The following is a 27,448-nucleotide window of genomic DNA, read 5'->3' as shown; positions in this document are numbered from 1 at the left end:
ATTAGATGTGATGAAAAAACAGGACCTTGTGTTTTTCTGCTGCAGCTGAATGACTTTAACAGGCTTCTAGATGATTCCAAATATGGCTGCCCTGGGTGCACTTAACATTTGTGATCCCTCAGCCACAGACCCATTATACTGCAGCAGAACGCCTGTAGGAAATAGTACTACCCCATTAAGGTAATGTAGCCGCAGGGAACAGCAGTGTGCTATTAGGGCCATAGGTGGATTGGATACCTACTACTGTTCCGATGGTATGGAATGAAAGGACTGTCTCTCTCTCTGTGGGTGTGTTTGTCTGTGAGTCACTCTTCCTGTCTTTCTTTTCTGTCTCGCTCCTTTTCTCTGATCCTGTCTCTCTTCCTTTTTGTGATAAACTTCAGCTAACCTTTGCACACTGAGTTCACCAGTCTCTTACTGTGTGTGTTTGTGTGTGTGGGTGTGTGTGTGTGTGTGTGTGTGCGTGAGGGAGAGATAGAAAGTGTGTGTGACTGTGAATGTGTGTGTGTGAGGGGGGAGAGAGAGTGTGTGTGTGTATAAAGGAGTGTCTGTTGATGTGTTTATTATGCCTCCAGTTCCTCCCAGCTCCTCCAGTGCATTCAGCTCAGGTCATTAAGCTGCAGTATGGAGACATCTGGGGGAACAAGGCCCTTGTGTGCTGACTGCCTCACTCCCCTAACATCAGACTACACACACGCTGTGGGAGAATTAATCTGCAGCAGCATATGTATCTAACAGTCTGTCATCAATTCACACACGCACACACACACACACACACACACACACACACACACACACACACACACACACACACACACACACACACACACACACACACACACACACACACACACACACACACACACGCACACACACACACACACACACAAAGACATACAAATTAGAATGCAAGCACGCTGAAGTAAACATTAAACGACATAATTAAGAACATACAAAGTATAATAAAAAGTCTAACCATTCCGACAACAAACGAAACCATTTGCGGTGGACATTCTCAGACATAGCTACATTTTAGGCATTATTTAGGCATATCCAACCGATGACTAACATGTAAACTAAAATATGTCTGGTCTTCTTCTTCAGTTCGTTCACTTTGCAATGAATTATGGTATACTGGAGAAAGACAGGCTCTGTTGTAGAGTACATCGTTTGTACACTGCAATTTGTGGTGCAGGGGGGAATTTGAACAGCACTACAAAATGGCTGATTCAATATATAGTGGACTATGGGCGACATCTCAAACATAGCTTTAGAAACTCTGGAAACCAACACACACATTTCTTCATTGCCATTGTGACCTTTTTCACAGACAAGGACCAATTGCCAAACTTGGTTTGTTGTCATGGAAACCCACAGTTCTTTTACATTAACATCCCTCTAAATACATGAGCAGACACCCGGCAACCCCCCCAGACACACACATACACACACGCCCACACACAGAGACAGACGTACAAACACACACAACAAGAAGTTACATTTCCACTACACACTTCTCTTTGCTGACCTTTGAGTTCGTTTTCTGTCTCACAGCAAACATTCCAAGATCACAAAAACACTGTAAGAATGTGCAGAACGCACCTCACATGAGCTTGTCTAGAACATTAATCTACGTGACATACACAAATTAACAAACAAATAAACACAAACACACAGTAACACACACACACAATTTGGACTAAGCTGCTCATTAGATGTGGGATTAACTGAGCAGAACCATGACTGGGAGATGGGTCTTATCAGTGCATCTTTTGACCAAGACAGTCAGGTAATTGCCATTGGAAAAGTGATACAGATAAAGATGGAAAAAGAAGGGGTGGCAGAAAGAGAGAGAGAGGGGGGGGGGGATGGAAGGAGAGTTGTTCTTTATGCTGTAATTGAAATGAAGTGTGGAGCACTGGGCACATTGCCTAATTGGGCAGATGGCTTACTGTGCTCCTCTCACTGTTGTTCTCCCCTTAAGAGCAAGCACACACACACACACACACACACACTCATTTTTTCCCAAGAGTGCTCTCGAGTAACTGATCTAATATCAAGTGAGAGTGTGGCAATGAAATCTATCACACACACACACAATACCACCTTGCCCCCCCAACCCCCCTCAGACACACATACATACATGGAAACACACATGTTAGCAGATATCCCAGTGTGTACAGATGTGTTTCTCTGCGCAGCACTGAAGGTCTTCTCCACCTTGATCAGTGCTGCAGCTGTGACCTCTGCTCTACTCCAGCTCTGTTCTGAGCTGCAGACTCCTCAGAGTGGAGAGCTGGGTGACTGACTGCTAGGGCTGGCTGAAGGATGGAGTGCTAACCTAACGGTTAGCAATGAGTGGGAAGACTGAGATTTTAAGTGGGAGGATTCAGTGCTCTAAATAGGGACTGTGAGTTTGTTTGGAGTTCGTTAAGAGATGAATGAATTATGCCTTTACCCAGTGGAGACCCTGTCCCTGCTGTTTGGGGTGCAATCAGTAGCCCAGCTGGAGACCTGGCTGGTCACTCAGAAACGCTGACAAGTTCACAATTCCCTCCGCTTCATAGAAATGACCTTTAGATGTCCTTCACATCATGAAACACATGTAACACGACTGAAGAATTGGAATCTTTTGTGTTTCGCAAGGAAAATCTGTGCAATTTCACACCTATGTGATCGCACCTATGGAATTGTCTTATATCTTTATGAAATCAAAATATCAAACGTTGTCATTACATCATATTTGTTAGGTTGTGAGGACTGAAACACCTTAAGGATGAGGTTACTGTCATACAGTTACAACAACACAAATACTGAAAACGTATCACCATACACTATCACCATAGACTATCACCATATCACATAAAGAGACCAGTTAATGGATCAGAGAAAGACAGAAAAATGCACTTGAATTCATTGTATCACTGTAAGAAACTTTTGGAAAAATAAAGCATTAATCATTTTAATAAAAGCCTGACGAAATAAGTCTGTCTTGATTAAAAGCTTTTGGAAGCTCTGTTTTTATAGCTCTTAAGGGTATTTACATCACAAACATCTTTACAAAATCCATTTGGAAACAGCTTTGTCAGAAAAACACCACAGTTGTGTCCACTTTTCTATATCCCACGTAATACGTTTCACAATAAGGACAGAACCTCATGCATTAAATTGTACCCGTAGATGCTGCCAAAACCCCCAGCAAATTGCTTTATGAAAACTTTGTTCTATAATAATATATTTCTGCTCAGTAGCCCTGGACTGTGTATGGTGAAACGCTCCCTAAACACTTGAGCGATCGCAGTCCCAAGAAAGCCACTTTGATCCGGGTTTAAAGAGCGCTAGCATGCATGTGTGTGTGTGTGTGTGTGTGTGTGTGTGTGTGTGTGTGTGTGTGTGTGTGTAACGGAGTTGGTGTGTGTGTGTGTGTGTGTGTGTGTGTGTCTGTGTGTGTGTGTGTGTGTACGCTGCTGGGCCTCAGGGGCTGAGCAGTGCTGAAAGCATGTGATGGGGCTCACACACACTCCACCTGGAGCGCAGGTCTGTTTGTTTGGCTCTTTTATCTGCTTTCTCCTGTGACTCCCCAGAGTGTGTCAAGCATTGTGTGTGAAGCAGAGTGGGTTGTGTGTATGTGTGTGTGTGTGTGTGTGTGTGTGTGTGTGTGTGTTTGCTTAGTGTGTGTGTGTGCTGTTTTGTCTGTGTGGTGTTCCTGTGTGTCTATGTGCATGTGTGTTTGTGCGTGTATATGTGTGTGTGTCTGTGTGTAAATGGGCTGGTGTTTATAAAATGTTTGGTAAAAGCATTGTGTGCATGTGTTTGTGTTATGTGGTCTGCACAAGGCACTGTGTGTGAAGCATTGTATGATGAGGCTATGCAAGCGTGTCTGTGTTGTGTGTGTGTGTGTGTGTGTATGTGTGTGTGTGTGTAGAAGGTGTGTGTGTGCATGTCAGTGTGCGTGAAGCGTTGTGGTTGGAACTGTTGAGTGAGATGTGTGTCCACCTTGACCTTCTGTCACACACTCCTCCCTAGATTAGGACGGGGCTCTTTCAGCTGTTCTCCCCAACACTGACAAAACAGGCCCAGCCACAAAGGAACAGAGTGTTTGAGAAACAGAGGAGGACAATACGGATGAGGAGAGGGAATTGGGTCAGAGAGAAAGAGAAAGAGAGAGAGAGAGAGAAAGAGAGGGAGAGAGAGAGAAAGAGAGTGAGGAAGTACATAGGGAGAGCAGAGAGAACAGAAGAAGCCAAACTGAAAAAAGAACAGGAGGGAGGGGGAACAAATGTACGTATTGATCTACATTGCCTGAACTTCCTTTTTATTTCCCTGGACTAGTTTTATTCTTTTGTTATGAATTGAATTTTTGTGCTTTACTCATCTCTTCTGTTTCCCTCCACCCCCCCCCTCTCCCTCTCTCATTCTTTCTACTCCTTTCTTCCTCTCTCTCTCTCTCTCTCTCTCTCTCTGTCTCTCCGTACATTCACCCTCTCTCTGTCAGGGTTGTAAATATTTAACTTTCTCTTTCTTGTTATTTTTCTCTCTTTTTCCAGGACTGACTGCTCAGTACACCTGTGCTGGCAGCCATGCCCTGCTTAAGAACAACGCAAGCACATGTGCACACACACACACACACACACACACACACACACACACACACACACACGCACCGATACACAAACACGTACACACACAGATGCACACAAACACATACTGAAGTATATATATATATATAGGCTACACACACACATACATGTGCACACACTTGTATGCACACACACGCACAGGCAGAAACACACACACACACACACACACAAACACATTCACAAACAGAATTATCACTCACTAACACAACGGACACAAATAAATACTGCATACAGACACTTTTCCTGACCTTCTGCCTCTATCTCTCCCTCTTCCTCCCCCACTCTCACCCACTCACACACACACACACACACACACACACACACACACACACACACACACACACACACACACACACACACACATACACACATACACACACACACACACACAAATTATAGGCCCAGACATTCACTCACCCCAACCCACTTCCACAAGGCATCATGGCTTTACTCATCTGTGTGAGTTGGAGAACGCTGAAGCGTCACAGCAGAGGAAGGGAGGATGGAGAGGAAGTGACAGACGAAGAGAAGGTCACGCCAGAGGAAACGACATGGACTCAGCAGACTTTTGTTCCTTTCACTACTAATAGACTTCCTATGAATGGATGACCTTTTGGAGGGTGTGTTTGTGTGTGTGTGGTGTGTGGTGTGTATGTGCGCGGTGTGTATGCGTGTGTGTGTGTATGTGTTGTGTTGTGTGTGTGTAACATGACCCTCTTTATGAGCTATCACTGCAATGACAATGAAAAAAAATAAACTTCAAAGTTGTGACTCCAAAAATTCCATTTATTATTTAAATGTATTCAACAATTCCAAAAGAGGAAATCAGATTGACAAACATAGTATTGGCTTCATGTACAAGCTGGATACTGTTATCGATGGAGGCTTGACTTGCCTGAGCTTTACAGAAGGAGGGAGTCATCTGTGATTGGCTGGAGAATTAAATACTCTATCTCTGAAATCAACAGTGTAGCAATGGCACAATACAATACATGCTCAAATGCACACACACACTCACACACACACACACACACACACACACACACACAAACATGGACACACACACACGCACACACACACATACACACATGAACACACCCACACAAACACAGGCAATTGCATCAAATCAACCTAATTTTTACATAAGCTGTCAGTCTGCCACTTTGAGTAAATACACCCATGATACATTGCATTTTGTTTGTGAATCTCATGTTTACCAAGTCACATCCCCACTCCCCCATCTCCTCCACTTGCGCTTCCCCATATCCTCACCCCCCACTGGTGTCTTAGCACAAAGGCCACTCAGTCAGTCCCCCCCGCCCCCCCGCGCGCGCCTGATTAGTGAACACATGTGGAGACCACAAAACCAAAATCCATAATTCTCTTTTTTCTTGGTTTACACACAATTGAATTAACATTACATCTAAGGTACATTTCATCTGACACATTGTTTAGAATGAGGGACAGTAGTGTGGTGTGGGTGTTGACTATGGGGGGGTTAAAGTGATTTGAGGGTAGGGTCTCTGGATGGGGTGATGGGGTTGGGGTAGGGTGGATGGGCGGTACTTCCATGGATGGATGTGGCTTCCAGGAGTCGGCCATGGGGGATGAGGTCGGAGTGGAGGACGAGGTGCTGTTGCTCAGCCTCTTTGATACTGATGCTGGGTAGCACCTGTCACTACATCCATGATCAGCAGTAATGGCGTGTCTCACTAAAGATGCTCCCCCAACAGTGGCACAGCCCATAGCCCGCACAGTCCTGCGGGATGATCCATGTGGGCATGACATTTTGCGACCGGGAAGCTGAGAAAAGTCTAGTTCAGTGTCACCTCCCAACCCCTTGGTGGCGCTGTACACGCAGTAGCACTCTTCCTGTGAAAGGCTGGTGGCCAGCACTATTGCCAACTGCCCATTAGCAAGACTTGTTTAACTGCAGTGCCATCCCCAAGAATAGCAAATAAAAATCTCACAGAATGGGACCAATAACTTCTTTCTTAGGAAAATATTCTCATTCATAGATAGATATATCTAGACAGGAAGGAACATAGTCTTACTCTACAGGAAAATATACAGCATGGAGAAGGAGAGGGGACATGGTGGCATAGATATCTCTGAGTCTAGAAGGCAAGTGTCTCAACAACTTCATCCTCTGTAGAGGGATCCACAACCTTTCACCACACACACACAAACAAACACACACACACACACACACTAGCCTGATGTTACATTTGTGTTCCTGCTGTTGGTTCGGATGGTAAGCGAGTGAGAGTGCGACTCCAGTGAAGGTGATGATCAAAGGGTGGTTGGTTAAAGCGCTCTCTCCCCCGCTCTCTCTCTCTCTCTATCCATCTTCCTCTCTCTCCCCCTCTGTCCATCCCTCTCTCTTCCAGTGCAGTGGCCCCTGTGCTCAGTCGCTGTAGAGGATGAACCCAGAGAAGGTGCTGTATTTGTTGTTGTTGCCTCCGTGGGCCTTGCCCCCGTCCAGCTTGACGTAGACCTCGTCGCCGGCGTCCAGGTGCAAGATCACGCTGTTGGAGGCGTAGTCGTAGTTCTGGTCGGCATCCTGCGCTATGGCGCTCGCCCGGACCTGGGAGAGGAGGGAGAAGAGAGGCATTAGCGGGGGAAAGTGAAAAATAAACTTCAAAGTTGTGACTCCAAAAATTCCATTTATTATTTAAATTCCAAAAGAGGAAATCAGATTGACAAACATAGTATTGGCTTCATGTACAAGCTGGAGGGAGAAGGCGAGAAAAAGAGAGTTAGAGAAATGGAGAAAGAGAAAGAGAGAGAAAGGGATGATGATGCGGGGGAAAGAGAGAGGGAAGAAGTGAGAGGAAGAGATTTAGAGACAGAGAGAGAAAGCAATGATTAAGGGTGTTAAGATTTAGGAGAAGGGAGAAAAGGTGTCACCAGAGGGAAGAGGAGGCTACACAGACAGAGATGGAAGAGGAGGGCTCAGAGGGCATCAGGGGGTCATCGGGGTGGAGCGAGAGAACGACAACAGAAAGAAAAAAGAAGACGAGCAGAAACAATGGAGAGGGCGAGTCTGAGAGAGGAACAGAAATAGAGTCTGAGAGAGGAATAGAAATAGAGGTTAACAAAACAATGAGACGATACATCGGATAAACTGAGCCAAAGAGGAGAGAGAAAGAGAGGTGAGTGAGAGAGGAGAGGAGAGAGAGAGAGGTGAGTGAGAGAGAGGAGAGAAAGAGAGGAGACAGAGAGGAGGGAGAGAGAGGAGAGAGAGAAAGGAAACCTCCACCAGCCCCCAGAAGAGAGTGCGCAGGTGCCCCACACACCTGGCCTAGATAGCACCTGTACTGACATTAGCATAGTAGTAATACTGGGACTGTTGAGCAACCAGCATGGTTACTGGTAAAGAGAGAGGGAGAGTTCAAAATGATAGACTCTCTATCATTTAATGACAGTAGCTCTTCAATGATGCTTTTGGGAAATGCACCCAAGACCTGGCCTAGACATGGGCCAGACCAGGGGCAAGACGGGGGCAGATCTGTCCCAGAGTCACCTACTCTTGGGTACCTCACCAGCTAGAGGACGCCAGGATGATAGCCACCCACCAGAGATGCAACCCTGCCACAGCTCTCATACTGGAGGACCGGAGAGATGGTGCTGCCTCTCTCCAAGGCCATTAATCACTCTTGTGGAGGCACTCTGAGTAGAATAATATGCATTAATGTTTGCCTTTCCTCGCTTCAACCCAAGGTGATTCATTAGTTTCCAGAATCCCCCTTGTATTATTTTTCCTCATAGTTTCTCCTGCTCCTTTTCTCCTCTCCTCCTTCGGCGGCATTTAACACGCATCTCTAATGGGAAAAACAAATAGTGCACTATGTGCTGTCTGGTTTTCAGCAGTGCCCCCAGTAAAAACCCTGCAGTTAAAACAGAAAAGTTGAGTGTGTCCTTGTACCCATTAGCTAAACCTCTGGCCTTCCTGCTTAGAGATCTGAATTAGTAATAGATTTGAAAGCGTTAGTGTGTCACGAAGAGACAAAGTGTCCCTCACTAGTAAAAAAACTGTTTTATTTGAAAGCAAATAAAAAACTCATTTTTTTCTCTCTTCCCAGCACACAGAAACACAGACTAACCCACCTGCCCACACACAGACAGACACAAACACACACACACACACACACACACACACATACACACACACACACACACACACACACACACACACACACACACAGAGAGAGAGAGAGAGACATGCCCACACAATAAAAGATACGCATTAAAGTGAAATCTCTGCATTCTCTTGAATGGGATGAGTGACCTTCGAGCGTGAATAGATTTAATATGGTCGGATTTCTGCAAGCCTTCGATTTCAGGGCTGGGAAATTGCCAGGGATTTATTTCATCTGTACGGTGCATTAAATCTCTGGTGTTGGCGAGGTCATGAATATGTACAGCCAACACCCAAAAAATGAGAAATCAACCATCTACTCACTCTACTTCATTTACGGTGACCACACGCATTTCCCACACTCTAGCAGTTGTGTGCGTGTGTGTGTGTGTGTGTGTCTGTGTGTCTGTGTGTGTGTGTGTGTGTGTGTGTGTGTGTGTGTGTGTGTGTGTGTGTGTGTGTGTGTACATGAATCTGTGCAGTAGACTATTACTCAACAGGGTAATAATGGAATGGAATGGAAGGAAGACTATATTGTAAGACTATAAGACTATATCGATCTTACTATATTGCAATTTGTTACATCTACTGATGCATTCTATATCCTTGTTTTCATAATGCTAATTCATTGGAAGCAGACTGCCTTGAAGACAGGCAAACCCTAACGAGGTGAAAGGAGGATTGGAGAGCCGCAGCAAGAGGAGGAAAGCAGGAGGGAGCTCACACTCCTCCTCCTCCTCTGCTCCTCCAGTCAGCTCCACCTGTCCTTTTCTTCTCTGCTCCCCTCTGAACCCTTCACTTGAGTCTTTCTAAGTGTGTGTGTGTGTGTGTGTGTGTGTGTGTGTGTGTGTGTGTGTGTGCATGTCTCTCTCTGTGTGTTTGTGTGTGTGTGTTTGTGTGTGTGTGTGTGTGTGTGTGTGTGTGTGTGCATGTCTCTCTCTGTGTGTGTTTGTGTGTGTGTGTTTGTGTGTGTGTGTGCACACATGTGTCTGCATCTGCCAGCTTGTATTGAATGTTTGTTATGTCGAAAAAAACAAACCACAACAGAAAGAGGTTGAATCAGAGAGAGAGAGAGAGAAAGAAAGAGAGAGAGGGAGACGGGAAGATGGAGAGGAAGCGAGGACACGAAAGAATCTGTCTATTCAGTCAAATCCGACGACTCTGTGCGTTTCTTTCCCCTCCTCGTGCGCTGAGCAGCTGCCAGAATCGTTCCGTATCGATCGGGCGCATTGTTTTCTGAAAGTCCACTTTAGCATACGCGGCCACACTGTAGAGAGTGACATTGTGAAAGAGACCCCCTCTCCCTGCACAGCCACACAACTCTTCAATTCACCGCGTCACTCTTGCCAAAGCATCACAATGCCGTTTTGTCCAGCGAGCAACAGTTCGAAGTCCAAATCTCACTCTCCCCCCTCCCCCGCACATCTGTGGTGATTGACTTCTCCTTGGCCTTCCTTCGTCTGACACGGTGAAAGCCCTTGCACGCTTATTCAGTTAGGATGAAAGGAAAGGAGTGTAAAAAGCTCCAGGAGAAAGAGGGGGGAAAATGGCCGCTCTGACACTCACTGATCCATTCCGGAAAAAAAGCAGTGGAGCGAGGGAGGGAGAGAAAAGGAGAGGTTATAAGGTGTGAACATGCTGCAGGAACATGAAACTCTCCTTCTCTCTCTCTCTCCTTCGTCTTTTCTCCCTCTATCTCTCTATACGTGGTGTGTGTTTCTTCAGAAACTCAGCTCTGTCTCTTTTCTTTCCCTTTCTTCACCTATCGCTCACTCTTATTTGCTCCCTCTCCCCCCCCCCCCCCCCCCCCCCACCTTCACTCTCTCTATCTCTCTCTCTGTCTCATTTTGTCTGAAAAAGGTAATGAAGGGAGAGGGACCTTTTCTTTTGACTGTCAGGCAGACAGGCGTGGACGCGGAGAGGCCAGGCGGTCGATACTTCAGGTGGGTGTCGGCGAGCCGGATTGGCCCCGCCGACAGACACACGGAGGGATGGACAGACGAAGTGACAGTTTGCTTTCCTTGAACTTTGCCTGTTGTTGTCTAGACAGTCCACCTGCATGCAACTGCTCTCTTGTAGTACCCCCGCCTACACCTCCCAGAGTTCATCCTCCATGTCTTCAGACAGTTAATGCCTACACCCACACAGTCTTACTGTAGTCCCCTGTGGTGCAGTTAATTTATATTACATTACAAGTCATAGTGACACACACCTCTCAAATTCAGAGACAGTAGGCCAGTGAGTCCATTACTCGTGACTGTAATAATGTCTCTCTGTGACCTTGGCATCCTGTGCCACTGTGTACTATGTGCTCCACCAGTGAAACTACAGGCGATCACAGCAGCTTCCACTCTCCCCACAGAATGATGTGCAGCCCATCTGTCCTGTGTATTTCTACAATCATTCATAAGGTACAGCTACATTTAGTGAAGAGCTCAATTCCAGATCATTCTGCATCTAATCAGATCTAATGCTTTTAGAAAGGTATGAATGGTAGTAAGCCACAAGAAGGCATTTCTTTCCAATTTCAATTCGAACCACATATACCTGAATACACACATACAACTAACTGTAATCTGATCCAAAATAATGTGAAGTTTATTCAACTCCTGCTAGACCAACTAGGACAAATCCAATACTTGGTGATACTTCCATATTGAGATATTCCACAAGATGCCTCAGCTTCATCTACCTGTTCATGTGATACAACTGCCTCAAACACTCCAAGCAAAAACAATGTTCTCCACCTTTACGGGGATTACATGAACATTTGTCAGCAGAAACACAACCCAGGATAGCCATGGACGAGAACTTGTGATGGCCTTGTTAGGTCTAGGCTGACATGTACATGAAAACATATGTGCTTTAATAGTTTCAGAGAGGTACCAGCATCGGCAGTGACCAGGGGTGGGTTTCCCAGCATCGGTGTCTCTTAGTGTTTTACGATGACTTCAAAGGTATACCTTATTACAATTGTTTACTTTTCTATGCGTGTTTCCCAAACCATCAGAATCCATATTTCTGGAATTGATTATTGTCATTCACATAGGTTTCGAGCATGTGTGAGATGAGAATGATGGGCATGACTCAGATTGGAGCACAGGTGATCATTATTAGAAAGATCATCAATAAGAAATACAATGTAAGCCATAATTAAAAAAATCCCAAATAAGGACAGCTGTAGGCTAGATGTATCAATCTTTGTGTGCCACTTGCCGCCATAGGACCATGTGTAAGCACAATCCTGCGAATTCATAAATCTGAGTCAAATCAGCGTAAAACCACATGAACATGCTTAATATCCACCCCTACAATTATCCTTATATGGGTCGAGACACACCTTAAATTGGCTGGATTAGTATGAACATCTTCCAGGTAAACCTCCTCACGGAAGGCTGCCTATGGATAAACCTGGAATTCTCTTGCTGTGTAGCCTGCGGGTTTGTTAAAATCAGCTTCCATGTGACGTCTGTGTTCAAAATTAAATTAGCACTAATATGCTAAATAAATCCATTGATCCATTATCAATCATTCATCATGTCAGATCATTCTTTCACCAGCAGAACTATCGTCGGTGCAACCAGTGCAGCACACCTGGGCCCAGAGGCTGTCAGCGACACGTGTTTCGAAGGCCACTTTTTGCTGCTTTACTATTGTAGCTGGGCCCTACAATACATCCCTGGGTGGATCCTTTTCGGACATTGTAGGCAACATGTTTTTTTTATCATGTAGCCTATCATTCTAACATTCTTGCTTATTTTGTTTTTGTTAAAAATGGTATGTGCTATTGTGTACAGAGAGAAATAGTCAATAGTGTGTGTGTGTGTGTGTGTGTGAGAGTGAGAGAGAGAAAGAGAAAGACAGATGCAGAGAGTTTTTTGGCATCAGGCCATTCTTGTGGGTACTTCTCTAGTGTTGTTGTAGAGCACTTCCTATAACAAGGTCTGTAGTGTCGTTGCAGTATCTTGGATGTGAATCGGCTGCTCCTGTAGCATGATCTATTAGTGGGTATAATGCATTTGTCACTTACCCACCCAATATCACCACCAGCCGTCACTGAATGCAAAACATATCTTAGGCTTACATTGCAGTCAGTGCATACATCCAGACACTAACACAATATTTTTAGGCTCTAAGTTGTTTGTTTTATCTCCAAACTGTGTTAAGGTATAGCTGAGAGAGCTCCAGACCAACTTTACGAAAGTATCTCTAAGAGAAGGTATACCTCAGATAACAACATTCTGGGAAACACCTTGAAATGCTGTGGTATAACTTACGAATGACGTAGCATTAAGAAGACTTTGGGAAGCCCACCCCATATTTGGAGCACACGTGCTCCTCTAAATATCACAATTTAGTTTTGATCAGACATTAATTTGCTCAGTTATTATCATGCATCAATTGAACATGTATGGCTATAATTTCCAGCTTTCATCACGGTTACATTTACTGAATTATTCTTGGCAATCCACAAAGGGAGCCATCAGTGTCTGGGTTGACAGTTTTCTGTGTCCTGCCAATCAACAGACACCGTAACTGATGACTCCCAGGTTATCTCACTCTACCAATCCTCTTCCAGCTCTCCAACTCAGCCAATGGTGAGCCGATGCATTGTATGATTGACATTTCCCCTTGACCTATCCAGAGTCTGAGAGCGTCTGATAAACTTCTAGGGTATCATGACACAATGGAATAGAGGGAAGCAGACAATGGGGGGGAAAGAAGTTGAAGAAGGTGTAATACTGCCAGGGAAAGAACCCCCCCACATGATGAAAGACTGAAATACCGAGATAGTAATATATCATTTTGGAGCACATTAAAGGCAGGAGGACTCTAGATTGTGTTGACAGACAGTCAAGTAGCCCTTCAGTTGAGGATAACCTCCGAAGGCAGCTGACAGTATCGGTGCGGGAGGGTAATCTCTGCCCTGCCGGATGCCACCGCCTCATTGTTTACCTTCCTGATTAAATCTGTTGAGTCTAATATCGATGTGCAAACAATGGCTGCTATTCTGCCGCCATGGCGACGCCTGTCCACAGCGTATTAATATGAAATAAAGAGGGCCCTGAGCACACACACTGCCGGCATGCCGTCTTATTAAGGGGTTAGCGCAGACGGCCCAGGGGGGAATCGGGGGATTTGTCGAGGAGGATTTAGATGAGGCCCTTTTTAATCTTTTTTTATTGTCTAATATTATCCCATCCCGGGGGTGTGAACTTCCGGGTTCGCCTGTGTTTTGGGATTGTTAGGGAGGTAATTAAAAGGCCATCGGAATGTTTGGGGTGGGGCAGACGGATGTACAGCGTTCCAAAAATGCTTGATGGAGTCGTTCTTTGATCTAACATCTGAGGATTGAGGATTTACATCTCTTAACCTTGAAATGTGTCAATACACACAAACAACCACAGACATAAAATGGACAATACACACAAACAACCACAGAGATAAAATGTAATATCCAATATTCTGCAAATGCCAGTACAACATGGTCCTCAATGGGTTTCAGTCAGTGGCAACGTTATATACAGTATATAACTGTATGCTTAACTCTAACTGCACATGGTTATATCATGTCTTCAGATGATAACCCACAGACGATAACACATAGACAAGAATATCATTTGAAACCTGTTCAGATTTGTATGCATCTTGACTGAGTTTTTGTGCAGGGAGCTGTTTTATCCAGTGAGTGATTCTCTTCAAATATCTCAATGCAATATTTCCAGAAAGAAATAGAAAACAGTATATGAGCATAGCTGTGAGCCTCCAAAGACAGTTAATGAGGTAAATGTAATTTCTATTTAAATCTCAAAAATGAAAAATCATTTTAACACATTGGCTTCCACCACAGAGTTCACACAGTCTTCTTTAACCACAGGCCTAGTCAGGGCTGCGAGTTTGTCACAGGATTTTACAGCGCGTGGCTGTGGAGACGACCACAGCAGCTGCCTTCAACACTAATTCTGCCTCACAGGCTGCTGCAGCCACCAGAGCAGGCTGAGTGACAGCACAAGTGAGACAAATCTAAGAGGAGATGCAGAGAGAGGGAGAGAGAGAGCGAGAGAGAGAGAGAGAGAGAGAGAGAGAGAGAGAGAGAGAGAGAGAGAGAGGGAGAGAGAGAGAGAGAGCGAGGGAGAGACCGAAAGAGGGAGAGAGAGAGAGAGAGAGAGAGAGAGAGAGAGAGGGAGATTTAAAGTTCTCCTCAAAGTCAAAGTGGGCACGGAGCGCGTGCTGGCCAGTGGCGGCAGATGTGTGGCGGACCGTGGAGTCTCCTACAGCTGTTTGTGCCGTCCACCCCAGCCCAGCCAGTGGGGATGTGTCCTCCCTCCACACAGCTACATCACTGGCTGTCATGTCCCATTTCCCTCAGCTATTGTCACTGATAGAATAATCAAACCGGCCCAGCGCGCACACACACACACACACACACACACACACACACACACACACACACACACACACACACACACACACACACACACACATAGTGCTAGTCTCAGCACCATGCATAAGAGTGATCGTGTAACACGATGCGTTTTCAAAATGCATTAATAGAACACCTGACCACACTGATTCCTCTGTATGGCATGGTAGTAGAAAATAATTCACTCTAGTTCATCTGTGCATCTGACTCTGCCACTGTATATTCATAAGCTGATAAGACCTCACTTGACATTCTGACATTCACACGTGACATTTTCATATTACTGTGGATCAGAGCGAGTATGAATTAGTGGCCTGTGTGGCCGTAAAGAATTTAGGACAGGAGAATGCTACTCAGTAATAACTTATGAGAAATATTCCCCTCAAGAAAGATTTCCCTTCGTATGGTACAGTGCAGACAGAAAATAGGTATAGCTAACTCTCTCTCCCGTGCTCTCTCGCTCCCTCTCCCTCTCTCTCTCAAACACCTGTTGACTCTCTGCTTAGCCCTTGCATTTCTGTGCACCGCTGTGAGATCCATGTTAAATTGGAGAGAATGCTTGCCTCTAATTGCGTTTGAAAGCGCAGCCGTGCACGGCATGCCTGATGGGGGATCACAGGGGCGCTTGCGACTCCCGTCACAAACGGAGGAGAGAAGCCCCCACCGATGAAATAAAAACCATCTCCTGTGTTCTTTCCGAGGGCTGAGCGCAAGAGACCAGAGCTCTTCACCAAATGGGAGGAAAAAGGCTTCAGGTTTATTTGGAATTAGTGCAAACGTGATTTAGAAAAACGAAATCTGTTTTTCTAGAACAAAAGTGAGGGGGCCTTTTAAGCTTTCCCCATGTGCCACTCCACAGAATGGCTAACTCTCGTCAAGCTAAGGAATACTCCAGCAGCAGCATAGGGAATTCTGTTGAATGGTCAACGATGCAGAACGAATACAGGCCTGCAGTTGTGTTACAAACACAATCGTGTAAATAAACATCTGGGTGACGTATATCCTGCAGTGCCGTGCAGTGCAAGTGAGATTACTGTCCTTTCCTGGCATGCCGCTGGTATGGCATCTTAACTAAAAAAACATATGAAAGATTTAAGATTTACGCAGCTTTTTCATACAACTATGAACTGTGCGCAGAATATTGTTTAATTTGGTCTTGTGTAGTTTTTTTCCCATTTTTCAACCTTAATGGTTTAAACACAAAAAGTGATTAAGATCTTTTTGTAGTAGTAACAGTTTTAATTGTGTATGGACATGACAAGTGAATTACATATTTCTATTATGGCATATCTATTTAGCATTTAATAATTGTTTTAAAGATCATTCGATCACTTGCTTTCACTTCATGTGATTTGTCGTGATTTGAAAATGCAGATTCATTTTATTTAGTTACATGTGTGCTACCATCACTATCTTCTCTTAAAATCTTAGTCTTCTGTTTAAATCTCAGTTATACTGGAATTACCACAAATTCAGTCATACTCGTCTAATTCTCTAACTCATGCATAAAAGCTACCTGGCTTTACTGTGAGTGTTCAGATCATTGAACAAACACACACTGACAACGCGCAAGCAGGCATTTTTGGGCAACTGGCAGGCTATTGTGACACAGCTCTGAATGCAACGGAAATAGACATACACTGAGATCGAGGAAGACAGAGATAGAGAGAGACAAGGAGACTGAGAAATAGAGAGAGTGAGACGATGAGGATAGTGCAAAAAAGGTGTAGAGAACGAATGGGTGAAGAAATAGGTTTTTGCTGCACTATTAGCATTAGGTGCCTTATTTGCATAGTTGGGTAGGTTACTTTTTAAATGTAATAGGTTACGTATTACTGGTTACCCTGTTACAATATAATAAGTAATGTAACTATTTTAATTACTTCATCAAAGTAACGTAACATATTACAATTATTATTTTATTTTGATTACTTTTTGATTGGCAGATGAGAGGCAGTGCAAATTCAAACAAGAGAACCAGTTAGACATCCCTCTTGAGGACATACACTGCTAAATGAATGGTGCCTGTCTACATGACAAAAAGATGCAAAGCAACAGAATGAATGTTATATTCTACATGGTTATTTTTTTTTACGAAAAGAATATATTCAGATGTAACCCCTTTGTAATCACCAACATTTTGATTAGTAACTGTAATTTAATTTAAAAAAATCTCAGTAACTCTAACGGATTTATTTATTTACAATCTATTTTTGTAATTTAATAGATTTAGTGGTCCATCAGTGCTGAGGTGTTGGTGCTTTTAATAATGGATCCATGCCGAGTTATTCTGATTTCCTGCAACAGTCTGCCCTACAGAAGACAGAGACAGGAGATGGAGACAACAGGGCAATAAAACCAATTTCTTAACATATTTTGTGTTTCTGAATCATGGTGTGTGTGTGTGTGTGTGTGTGTGTGTGTGTGTGTGTGTGTGTGTCTGTGTCTGTGTTCCTACGCCTGCACTGAGGTGAGTGTGTGCGTGTGTGTGTGTTTGTTTGTGTGTGTGTGTGTGTGTGCATTTGTTTGTGTCCATATATGACTAAATAGACTTGAGTGTGTGTGTTTGTGTGTGTGTTATTTTGTTTTCACATCTGCCTGCACTGACTTGAGTGTGTGTGTGTGTGTGTGTGTGTGTGTGTGTGTGTGTGTGTTTGTGTGGGTTTGTGCCCCATTATATGGACTGTCCCGTGGTGAGTCAACACTCAGGTCGTGACTGAGTCAGACGTGAATTCGGCGACCTATTTCGGTTTGTGTGTGCGGCGTGCTCACTGGGGCAGGCGGGGGTGTCGGACACGGCACTCGCCTCACCCCACACAGACGCGCAGGGAAGGCGGCCTGCGCAGCCGGAGTCAGGCAGATGTTCGTGAGAGCTGTGATTTATTAACAGACACAACAATCTTATGCCATCTTTGAGATAAAATGGGACGGAGCTCAAGTCAGAGAGGCAAATGGGAACGGGGTTGGGACGGAAAAGAGGTCTTCCCGGGAGAAGGGGAGATCCACAAAAATTAAATAAAAAAGGAATATATAACAGGAAGGAAAGAGAAAAAAACTTTTTCTGTTTATATATTCTTATCAATCCTGTCTTATCCCACAGTTAATACACTGAGGTGTGATTTCTGTAAAACAGAGCATTGATTATTTGGAATATCACTATTTAATAGAGGATTAGATTAGTTTAGTTTAGTTTTGTACAAGCATTTCAGTATAGCTTGTTATTTCACACTAAATTAAACACAGAAGAACAACAACTTCTCAGCTGGCTTGTGTCAAAACACAACCAACATCATTTCACACTGGCTGCCTAGCTTTAGTCGAGTACTTCACAATAAGTGCTTAACACATTATAATTAATAGAGCTCTAAGGTTGTACATTTTAGATCTGAAGCACATTCATTTACACACCTCAGTTTCTGAAATTATGCGTGGAAGTTCTGCCTTTTAGGGTCACTTTTATAGAACATTTATAGAATACATATGATATACTGCATATTTTTATATCATTAAAATGTGTTTGTGCAGTAAACTTCTAATTTGTTCTGTATTTGTATTTTGGACATCAGCAGCAGTCTGTCCCTATGGTTACGGTACCATAACACCAAGATAATTACAGTACTGTCTTGGTATGGTTACAGTACCGTAACACCAAGATAATCGCAGTACTGTCTTGGTATGATTTGAATAGATGTAGGACTCAGGGTACCTGAGCGGGTGAAAGCAGGAGTGAGAGAGCCATCTCTGTGTTCTGTAGTTAAACAGGAGTGAGAGAGCCATCTCTGTGTTCTGTAGTTAAACAGGAGTGAGAGAGCCATCTCTGTGTTCTGTAGTTAAACAGGAGTGAGAGAGCCATCTCTGTGTTCTGTAGTTAAACAGGAGTGAGAGAGCCATCTCTGTGTTCTGTAGTTAAAGCTACGGGTGCCAGATCTCAGTAGAAGTCATGCAGTCATTTAGTGTGTGTACAATGTAAAGATTACTACGCCAGAGTTGCTGGTGCTACAATACAAAATCAACCCTAATTTGATTTTACAAGAATGAAGGTGATTGTACAAGATTTACACCAAGAAGATTATGATCCAAATTGAAACAAATATCTTTTTTTTGTTATTGTTTTTTTCCCAAAAAATTATTTCTTGGTAGTCTAGCAAATTCGAATAGTCTTTCCCCCCAAATGGGGTCTCTATCTCACGTATCTTTCACCTATCTTTCCTTAGGCCCATGTTTTTGTATTTCAACCAAGCCTGCTTGACCATTGCTTTGACTGTAACATGACCAGGAGGTGTGGCAGCACTTCCTGGCCTGTGAGCTCTAATTTTCCAAGAGCTTGGAGAAGAAGTGGTGCTCCAGGGAGCAGGAGTGACGCAGCACACTGCCCAAGGCCCATCTGGTCGGGGATGATGAGGGGAGTGGGGGATAGAGGGCTCTGGAGCTTCCAAAGCAGTCAGGCCCTGCTCTCTTACCGCAGTAGCGCTTTCCAGTACAGAGAGCAACACAGACAGGCCCCTAATTAATTGCATAATTTGTCAGACGGCGAGGTTACCCACCAACACAGCCTTCCACTGCTCAGCCACCCACCCAGCCTATAGTTACAGTACGCCCCTGATGCAGGTGAGATGTTCAGACTGCACATCTTAATTAAAACATTGCTGAAAATAAAACGATCCTGGTTTGTGGGCGCTCGATACTTTGTGAGCTGAATTGCCAGTCACTAATTAACAGCTTCTTATCTAAGAATTTCTTCTTATCAAAGAAAACAACACAACATCAATGCAACTACTCTACAGTGTGAAGCATCTGTTCCTACTCATAATAGAACACATAGGAAAGCAAGATGCTTATGGTGTTAATCAGTGATCAGTCTACAGCCTACATAAGGGACAGATTCCACCTGTTCCACATGCCTCAATTAAGAGGCCCCACATTTCTGATGTGTGTTGGCATTTCTGAACAACATGGCCAAATCCACCACTAAAAACCCAACTCAACCTAATTAGTCTGGTCTTCATGTTCTGCTCTGTCGAGTGGCAAATGCAATGTCCAATTACAGTGTATATTGGGGCAAAGATCCCGCCCTAAAGACTCCTGTGCTGATTAGTCAGTAGAAGGAAAATAGAGAGAGAGAGAGAGACTTGGGAGGAGGGTGTATAAGAAGAATGACTCAGCTGAACTCATACAGCCTATATTTAATATATATGTGTGATCTTTCACTCTATTTATTCAAGTAGTTTATGTTACTTTGGCACTGCAGCTTTTTATTTATCTAACCTATCTAGCGCATTCCCACCTTTTGGCTCTGTCACACTTACGATAGTATTGTTTGCTTATTAAAAGGTCTTTTAAGTTGACAAACAAAGGGAGTTAGACATAATGAGGACAGACACAGAGAGGACAACTCATGTCTGGACGCGGGAGTTGCAGAGACTGTCAGATCATGAGAAATTACAGCTGACTGAATTTATATATTTCTTATTCCTGATTTTCTGCAGTAAGCGTCTTCTCATTTTTCTGCCTCAGTCATCTCATGAGTATTCTTTAGCTGTGACATGAGGAGTACATCCTGAAGCTGACACACACACACACACACACACACACACACACACACACACACACACACACACACACACACACACACACACACACACACACACACACACACACACTCTCTTTATTGAGTCTGCTCCCTATGAGAGAGATGGGCTGGCATATCAGGGCTGGTAATAACCCAATATTAGCTCTGTTAATTAAGAGTAGGGCTGGAACATGCCAAAGTCTGGCCCTCAAGGCTCAGCACATTCCCCCGAGTGGGTGAGAATCAGACACAAATCTGAAGCGGCCACAGCTGGTATAAAACCACACACACGCGCACACACACACACTGGCAAATATACACACACAGGGAGAGGACACACATGCATACTTCTGAGTACAGGTGTGTACATTCACAGGTAGAGGTGCCTAACACAGCAGCAGACTATATATGGAATATATATTTGAAAAGACATACTAGTATATACATCACAATACACAGACAGATGACAAAACAGGCAGTCTCAGTGACAAAACATGCGGATGCTCTCATGTTAGTCTTCTGAGATCCCCTGTCATAGATTCTAATAGGAAATGCAGGAGGACATTGAAATACAAAGGAATTCCCTTCCGTGTCTTTTCAGACACATTTCAGAGAAAAGAGATCCACAAAGAGACCTCACTCTTTCTCTCTCTTTCTTTTTCTCCATCTCTCTCTTTCTCTCTCTCTCTCTCTCCATCTCTCTCTCTCTTTCTGTGCTATAAAGATTTTATGATGAAAATGAAGAAAAGAGTCCGCTGAGTAAAAATCTAATATTCTGGAGCATGCAATAGCCATCAGCATCTCCCTCGGGTGTGTGTTGGAGCCAAACTGGCCTGGCAGGGGTGCAGTTAAGATAAGAGGGGAACTGAGAACACCTCCGTTCTGGAGCACCAAAGAGGTTTGGAGTTTTTACAGAGTTTTTATAGTTTTTAGAGCGTTTTTACTTGCTGCCTCAACTGACCAGACTATTTTAAGACATCTTTTTTGTTAACTTTCCTCTAAAAGACTTTAGGGTTTAATCAAGAGTCTTTATTAGGTAAAATATTACCACCTGAGGTGTAGTAATAGGTACAGAGGACTGGTGGAGGTGTGGAGAATGTGCCAAGAAGATAAAAGATGAGAGGGAGGGGTGATATGAAGATGTAAGCATTAGAAAGATGAAGTACTGATGTGTTTATATAATGATGTGTGTATGTATGTGTAGGTGTGCGCGCCTGTCTCTCTGTGTGTGTGTGTGTGTGTGTGTGTGTGTGTGTGTGTGTGTGTGCATGCATACATTTGGCGACAAGTTTGGCATGGACATAGAGAAACACACGCAACATTGCACACTCACAGAACTACATGGAGACGTATACAAACACTCACACAACTCCATTTATACTTTTAAGATCAATGTGGAGTTAACAATTATGTGAAGTATCAATCCACAATTAATAATGCTTAATCATATACAAAAACACACTTGAAGATGAGGTCGCACACACGCGCACCCACTCCTACAGACGCTGATCTGAGTGGGACGCTTAATTAGTGAGGCAATAACCACTTTATAAAAATTAGCCGGGTCCCTGGGGTGGCGCGTGTCCGTGTCTACCTTTAAGTGCTCGAGCAGAGCTGTCTCCAGGGACCTGAGCCTCTCCGAGAAACAACAGACGGCGTTTTACTGCAGCATATGCTCACGCTCGCCTTCCAGCTCGTTCTGTCTTACACCTCCTTTTCATGCACCGCCGGCGCCGCGGCCGCGCCCGCCGCTGCGCCGGCCCCATCCACGCACCCGTCCTTTGTGTCTTCATGTGCCAGCAGCCGGTGTCATCATTCATTCAAACAACAGTCAACTGCTCCTGCGCTCCTCTGAACCTCCGACTGAACAAATGGCCACGGGGCGGGAGGGAGGCGAGTGTCTCAGGAGACCAGAGTGTTTCTTTATTGTTGTTTTTTTATTCTCTGCAGATTAGTTAGTGCAACACTATAGGCATGTTTGTGACACGAGGGGGGAGAGTGGTAGCTGACATGGAGGGTTAAATGACCCGCTCCAGTTACAGACACAGGGGCCGTGGGCTCCAGTTACAGACACAGGGGCCGTGGGCTCCAGTTACAGACACAGGGGCCGTGGGCTCCAGTTACAGACACAGGGGCCGTGGGCTTCAGTTACAGACACAGGGGCTGTTATTTGGAAGGGGCCAAATAGCTGGTGTATACAGCCAGGGTAAATGCTGACTGGTCCCCCTGGTATGTATTGGTATAAGAGAATTGAGTTTGTGCAATTATAAAACATTTGCTCAATCTGGATTTATATTTTAGGTAAAGGTTTTTAGTACCGCTGATGACTGTACATGCCAGAACTGCTGTAACTTTATCAGCAGAGAATGATATAAGGTGAAGGGCTGGTCTGGTGCATGATGATCTAGCTAATAAAAAGCCCACAGTAAACATGTATGATTTATAGGTATGTCATGAGGATTAGCAAATGTCAGTGCAACTTAAAATCTTCAACAAGATTTCACCCCCTTCCTTATTAAATTTAAATTGAGCCACCAGGGAAAGAAGTCCAGAGCTGCATATGTGAGGCCCTAGAGGACTGGGGGAAAAGACCCACTCCTCCTTATTTAAATAGGCCATCAATACTAGTCCTGCATTCCTACAGCCATTTTATTTGTGGTTAAAACCTTCTCTCCAACTGAGTTTTTAATTACTAACACGCAACAGTAAGTAAGCAAGTCAGTAGTCCAAGTCAATAGCTCATGAAAGAGCAAGTAAACACCACAAAGTAACAAATTATCATTTACACAAAAATGTTAACCTAAAACAATATCTTTCATTATATAGGTTAATGTAGTACAATGACACCAGCAGAAGCCTACAACAGTCATTTATTTTTACTTGGGCTTATTTGTGTATGTGACATCATTATTAACACACAAAAAAACTGTATCATTACCGTACAAAAATTACTTCTAGAAAGGCTGATTGTCTAGCACTATTTGTATAATTATTTGTAATTAAAAAACAAATAATTAAGTAACTTTTAGCAGTGCAAATGTAGAAAAAGATGCAATTATACCATATCAAATTATCTAAACAATGTGCTTGATATATTATTTAATCGCAAGACAAAATGTTATGTCAGGCAGGCTTAGTACTATTAACACAAGGCGTATTATGTACTTTCCCTCCCGAGGTGTCCCTCCCATGATTTTAGTGGAACACGCGGGTACCGGCAGCCCGTGCCTAGCGCACAGCCCTCGGAATGAAGCACAATATACCATAATTCAGAAAGCGGAGGTCTCATCATCTAGACTGTCTACTCGTGTAACACTAACAGACTATGTCTATATTCTCTCTGCTTTTCGGGTCATTATATGAGCCCATTAGCTATTAGCTATCCCAAAGTGTTTACTTTCCAACCATGCGCACTCTTGGAAACAACAGTTATTTAATTCAGCTGGAAATACAGTCTGTTACTTTTGAAAATACAGGACATGTTGTGTCTTTATAAAGGGGATACAAATAACTTTAAGGTTTCAGCAAAGAAAGTTTTTACATCTAACTCGACTGAAATGTACCCAACATTACCGGAGGTAAGCGCGAACATTCCGCCATTCACTGGACAGATGCGCACCCACAAGTGTGGGAGTTCCGAGGAAAACTTCACTTATCAGAAAATATGCTGCCTCTGCTTCATGAAGGTCTTGCAATTGTTTGTGAGTGTGCGCCAGCGTGCGCGCCAGTGTGAATGTGTCCTTCTGTTGCAAGGGACATGCTCGCAATGTCACTGCGCATTAAGGTACTGAAGGGAGAACGCGATGCTTGCCCGCCAAATTACACGTCGTTCTTTCTGGGCGCTCGTTGCGAGCAGCTGTGTGAACTTCCCTTGGTGCTCCAGGGAGATATGAATCGCGCGACAGATGCTTCCGTGTCTCCCACCAGTGTCTCACGCGGACGAAATGCATAAATAAATTGGGGAAATGAAATAAAAACTCCAGGCGTGCCTGTCCGCAGAGGACCACCTTTAAGCAACTTCATTAATTACCACCGTGAAAGACATACCCATTAATGCCTTGCAAGCAAAGTCACCCTCGCCAGCCAGCCAGCCAGTCACAACAACAGGTGAGCACGGTCAGAGAACTCAGCATGGTCAGACAACTGAAGTTAACACTGTACACAAACGAGTGAACACTACACTACACTTTGCTTAACACATCACAGATCAGATATAAGTGGTGTAGTTTGTGTTTGTGTCTATATCTCATGCTTGAGATGAATCATGAAGACTGCTGTATGCTGCTGAACTCACTGTGCTCTGCAAGCACATTCTCTTTCTCTCTCTCTCTCTCTCTCTCTCTCTCTTTCTCTCTCTCTCTCTTACACACACACACACACACTCACCTGTCCGTTTTTACAGAGGTCAGCCCACATGCTGGTCCCGTCTCCCCCTCTCATGAGCACATGGTAGATGAAGAAGTAGGTCCCTGGCACGCCGCAGATAAACTTCCCTGACGTGCTGTCATAGTTGTTCCCCAGGTTGGTGACCACGTCGTCAAACTTCAGGACCTCGTAGCCTTCATGCGGGTTTTTCAGGCCGGCGTAAAAGGCCACGCGTGCCGCACCGTAGGAGGCCGTGCTGATGACCCCTCCCTCGTCCCCCGTCCCCCCACCCAAGCCCAGGGCTCCACCCTTGCCCCGTACCCCCCTGTCCCCCGGGGGCCCCATGGGGCCAGGGGGGCCAGGCTCCCCCGGGGGTCCCGGGAGTCCGGGCTTCCCCGGCCGCCCCGGCTTGCCCTGCGGCCCCTGGTGGAGAGTGGAGGGCGGCGGCATGTTGCTGTGGTCAGCCAGGGCCTCGGCCTCGGCCTCGCCCTGAGCCCCGGTGGCTGCGGTGGTGCCGCGGCCCAGGTAAGGGTCGCACACCATGCGGCAGGTGCCCAGCATCTCAAAGTGGCTACTGTCGCTGCCCACGGAGCTGACTAGCACTGGTATAAGCACCACCAGCACCAGCACCAGCATCACGCCCACGGCCGCCGCCACCAGGGTCTTCCTGCCCAGGCTGAGGCGCGGGAGAGGCTGGGCAGCCAGCGTGGGTCTTCCTGGGGCCGAAATGGTGACTGCCGGCAGGGAGGTGATTCTGTCTGGAGAGAGGGGGGATCCACGTGCAGTAGGATCCCACAGAAGCTTCACAAGGAAGGCACAGAGGAAGAAGAGGAGGAAGAGGAGGAGGGAGAGGGCGTGAGGGACAGAGAGAAAGAGACACACATGCACACACGCAAAAACTAGCACGGACGATCACATGCACAATCGCTCGGTCAGGCACTCATACTTACACTCCCACAAACACACACACACATTCACACACACACACTCATACACACGCGAACACACACACACACGCACGCACGCGTGCTGTCACCGCCAACTAAGAGCCCACTCGCTGTGAGTTCTGCCACTTGCACACTTTCTCGGACTCTCAGGCACACTCTGCTAACTCAGGTGCACGCATGAACACACACACAAACACACACATGCAAACAAGTAGAGGAGAAAGCCCACTCCGACCAGCCCAGGACAAGAGCTGGAGCGTGGAACAGAGACAGAGAGACAGGATGAGTACAACACAGAAAACAGAAGATGAGCAGAGAGAGTGAAAGTGATTGAGAGAGAGAGAAAAACAGAGAGAGCGAGACAGAGAGATTGGAAGGAGAGACTGGAGCTGTTTGCTGAGTCTCGGACTCTGGATCTGGTTTTTATAAGGCATATGGCCCCCTACTGGTGATATGCTCTTACTGCAGAAAGGAAAAAGCTTAGTTTTTTTTTTTTCAGTCGTTCAACCACATTTGGCAGTTCTTAATGGCCACATGTGGTCGAACATTTGAAAAAAAATCTAAGCTTTTTCCAATCTGCAGTAAGAGCATGTTACCAGTAGGTGGTCTATGCCATGTTAAAACCATATAGATTAATATATACTGTAAATTGCTTTGATGAAGCATCAGAATTACATCCAAAATAATGATAAATAAACAGCAGAGTAAAGTACTGTGAGGCAGAGTTTTCAGTTTTGCTGTGTTACATGACGGTACTGATTGAAATGTGAATTATGTCAATATTATTTCTACAATGCTTTCCATTTGTTTGACATCATTATACAAGGGTGATTCGGGTTTTTGTGTGAGATATGTATTCACCTTTTTGACTAACTGTGAAGTGAAGACCGAAAGCAATGAAAACTAGTTTGCAGATTCATATAAGAAGGTTTCTGATGAGTTCAGCCCCTGTTCTGTTCCATTTGTTGAAAGAATAAAGAACTGTAAAGTCAATGTGCGTGAGGAAAGAGAATAGAGGAAAACAGCAAAGAGGAGAGGGAGGGAAAGAGATTGGAGAGATGATGGTGAGAGAGTGAAGGAGGGGTAAAAACAGAATGAGAAGAGAAGAAGGGGTGGGAAAAGGGGCGTTAGAGTGCTGCTTTGAGAAATCATGAACAGACACATCTTCTCTCCTCCTCTCCGCCACCCCTCTTTGTCTTCCTCTTCTTCTTCGTTTTATACTTCTTCTTCTTCTCTTTCCCACTCTCGCTCTCTCTGTCTCTCTCTATCTCGCGCTGTATCTCTTTCCCATCCATCTCATCAGCCTCCACTGACAGACAGAAAAGCAGTCTCTCCTTCTCACTCCCCATTTCACTCACACAC

At 44.7% G+C, this 27,448-nt stretch overlaps 1 protein-coding gene across 1 annotated transcript; it reads right to left on the bottom strand.

The window, feature by feature from the left end:
* Positions 1-5,970: 5,970 nt before the first annotated feature.
* Positions 5,971-26,024, bottom strand: LOC105898632 (C1q-related factor). The gene is made up of 2 exons (XM_012825674.3): positions 25,161-26,024; positions 5,971-7,227 (listed from the first exon to the last, which is right to left on the bottom strand). Exons 1-2 carry the CDS (start codon positions 25,773-25,775, stop codon positions 7,048-7,050), a joined length of 795 nt encoding a protein of 264 aa, XP_012681128.1. The 5' UTR covers positions 25,776-26,024; the 3' UTR covers positions 5,971-7,047.
* Positions 26,025-27,448: the final 1,424 nt, after the last annotated feature.

Source organism: Clupea harengus, chromosome 1 (genome assembly GCF_900700415.2).
Source record: "Clupea harengus chromosome 1, Ch_v2.0.2, whole genome shotgun sequence".
Lineage (NCBI taxonomy): Eukaryota > Metazoa > Chordata > Actinopteri > Clupeiformes > Clupeidae > Clupea > Clupea harengus.
Note: the sequence above shows the minus strand (reverse complement) of the source record. Positions and strands in the feature narration are given on the sequence as shown.

What these genes read in the sequence shown, in the direction of transcription:
- LOC105898632 (XM_012825674.3), bottom strand. Translation starts at nt 25,775, where the DNA reads ATGCTGGTGCTGGTGCTGGTGGTGCTTATACCAGTGCTAGTCAGCTCC. An exon ending in ACCTCTGTAAAAACGGACAG is followed by an intron (nt 7,228 to 25,160) that starts GTGAGTGTGTGT and finishes CTCCTCTCCCAG; the next exon opens with GTCCGGGCGAGCGCCATAGC.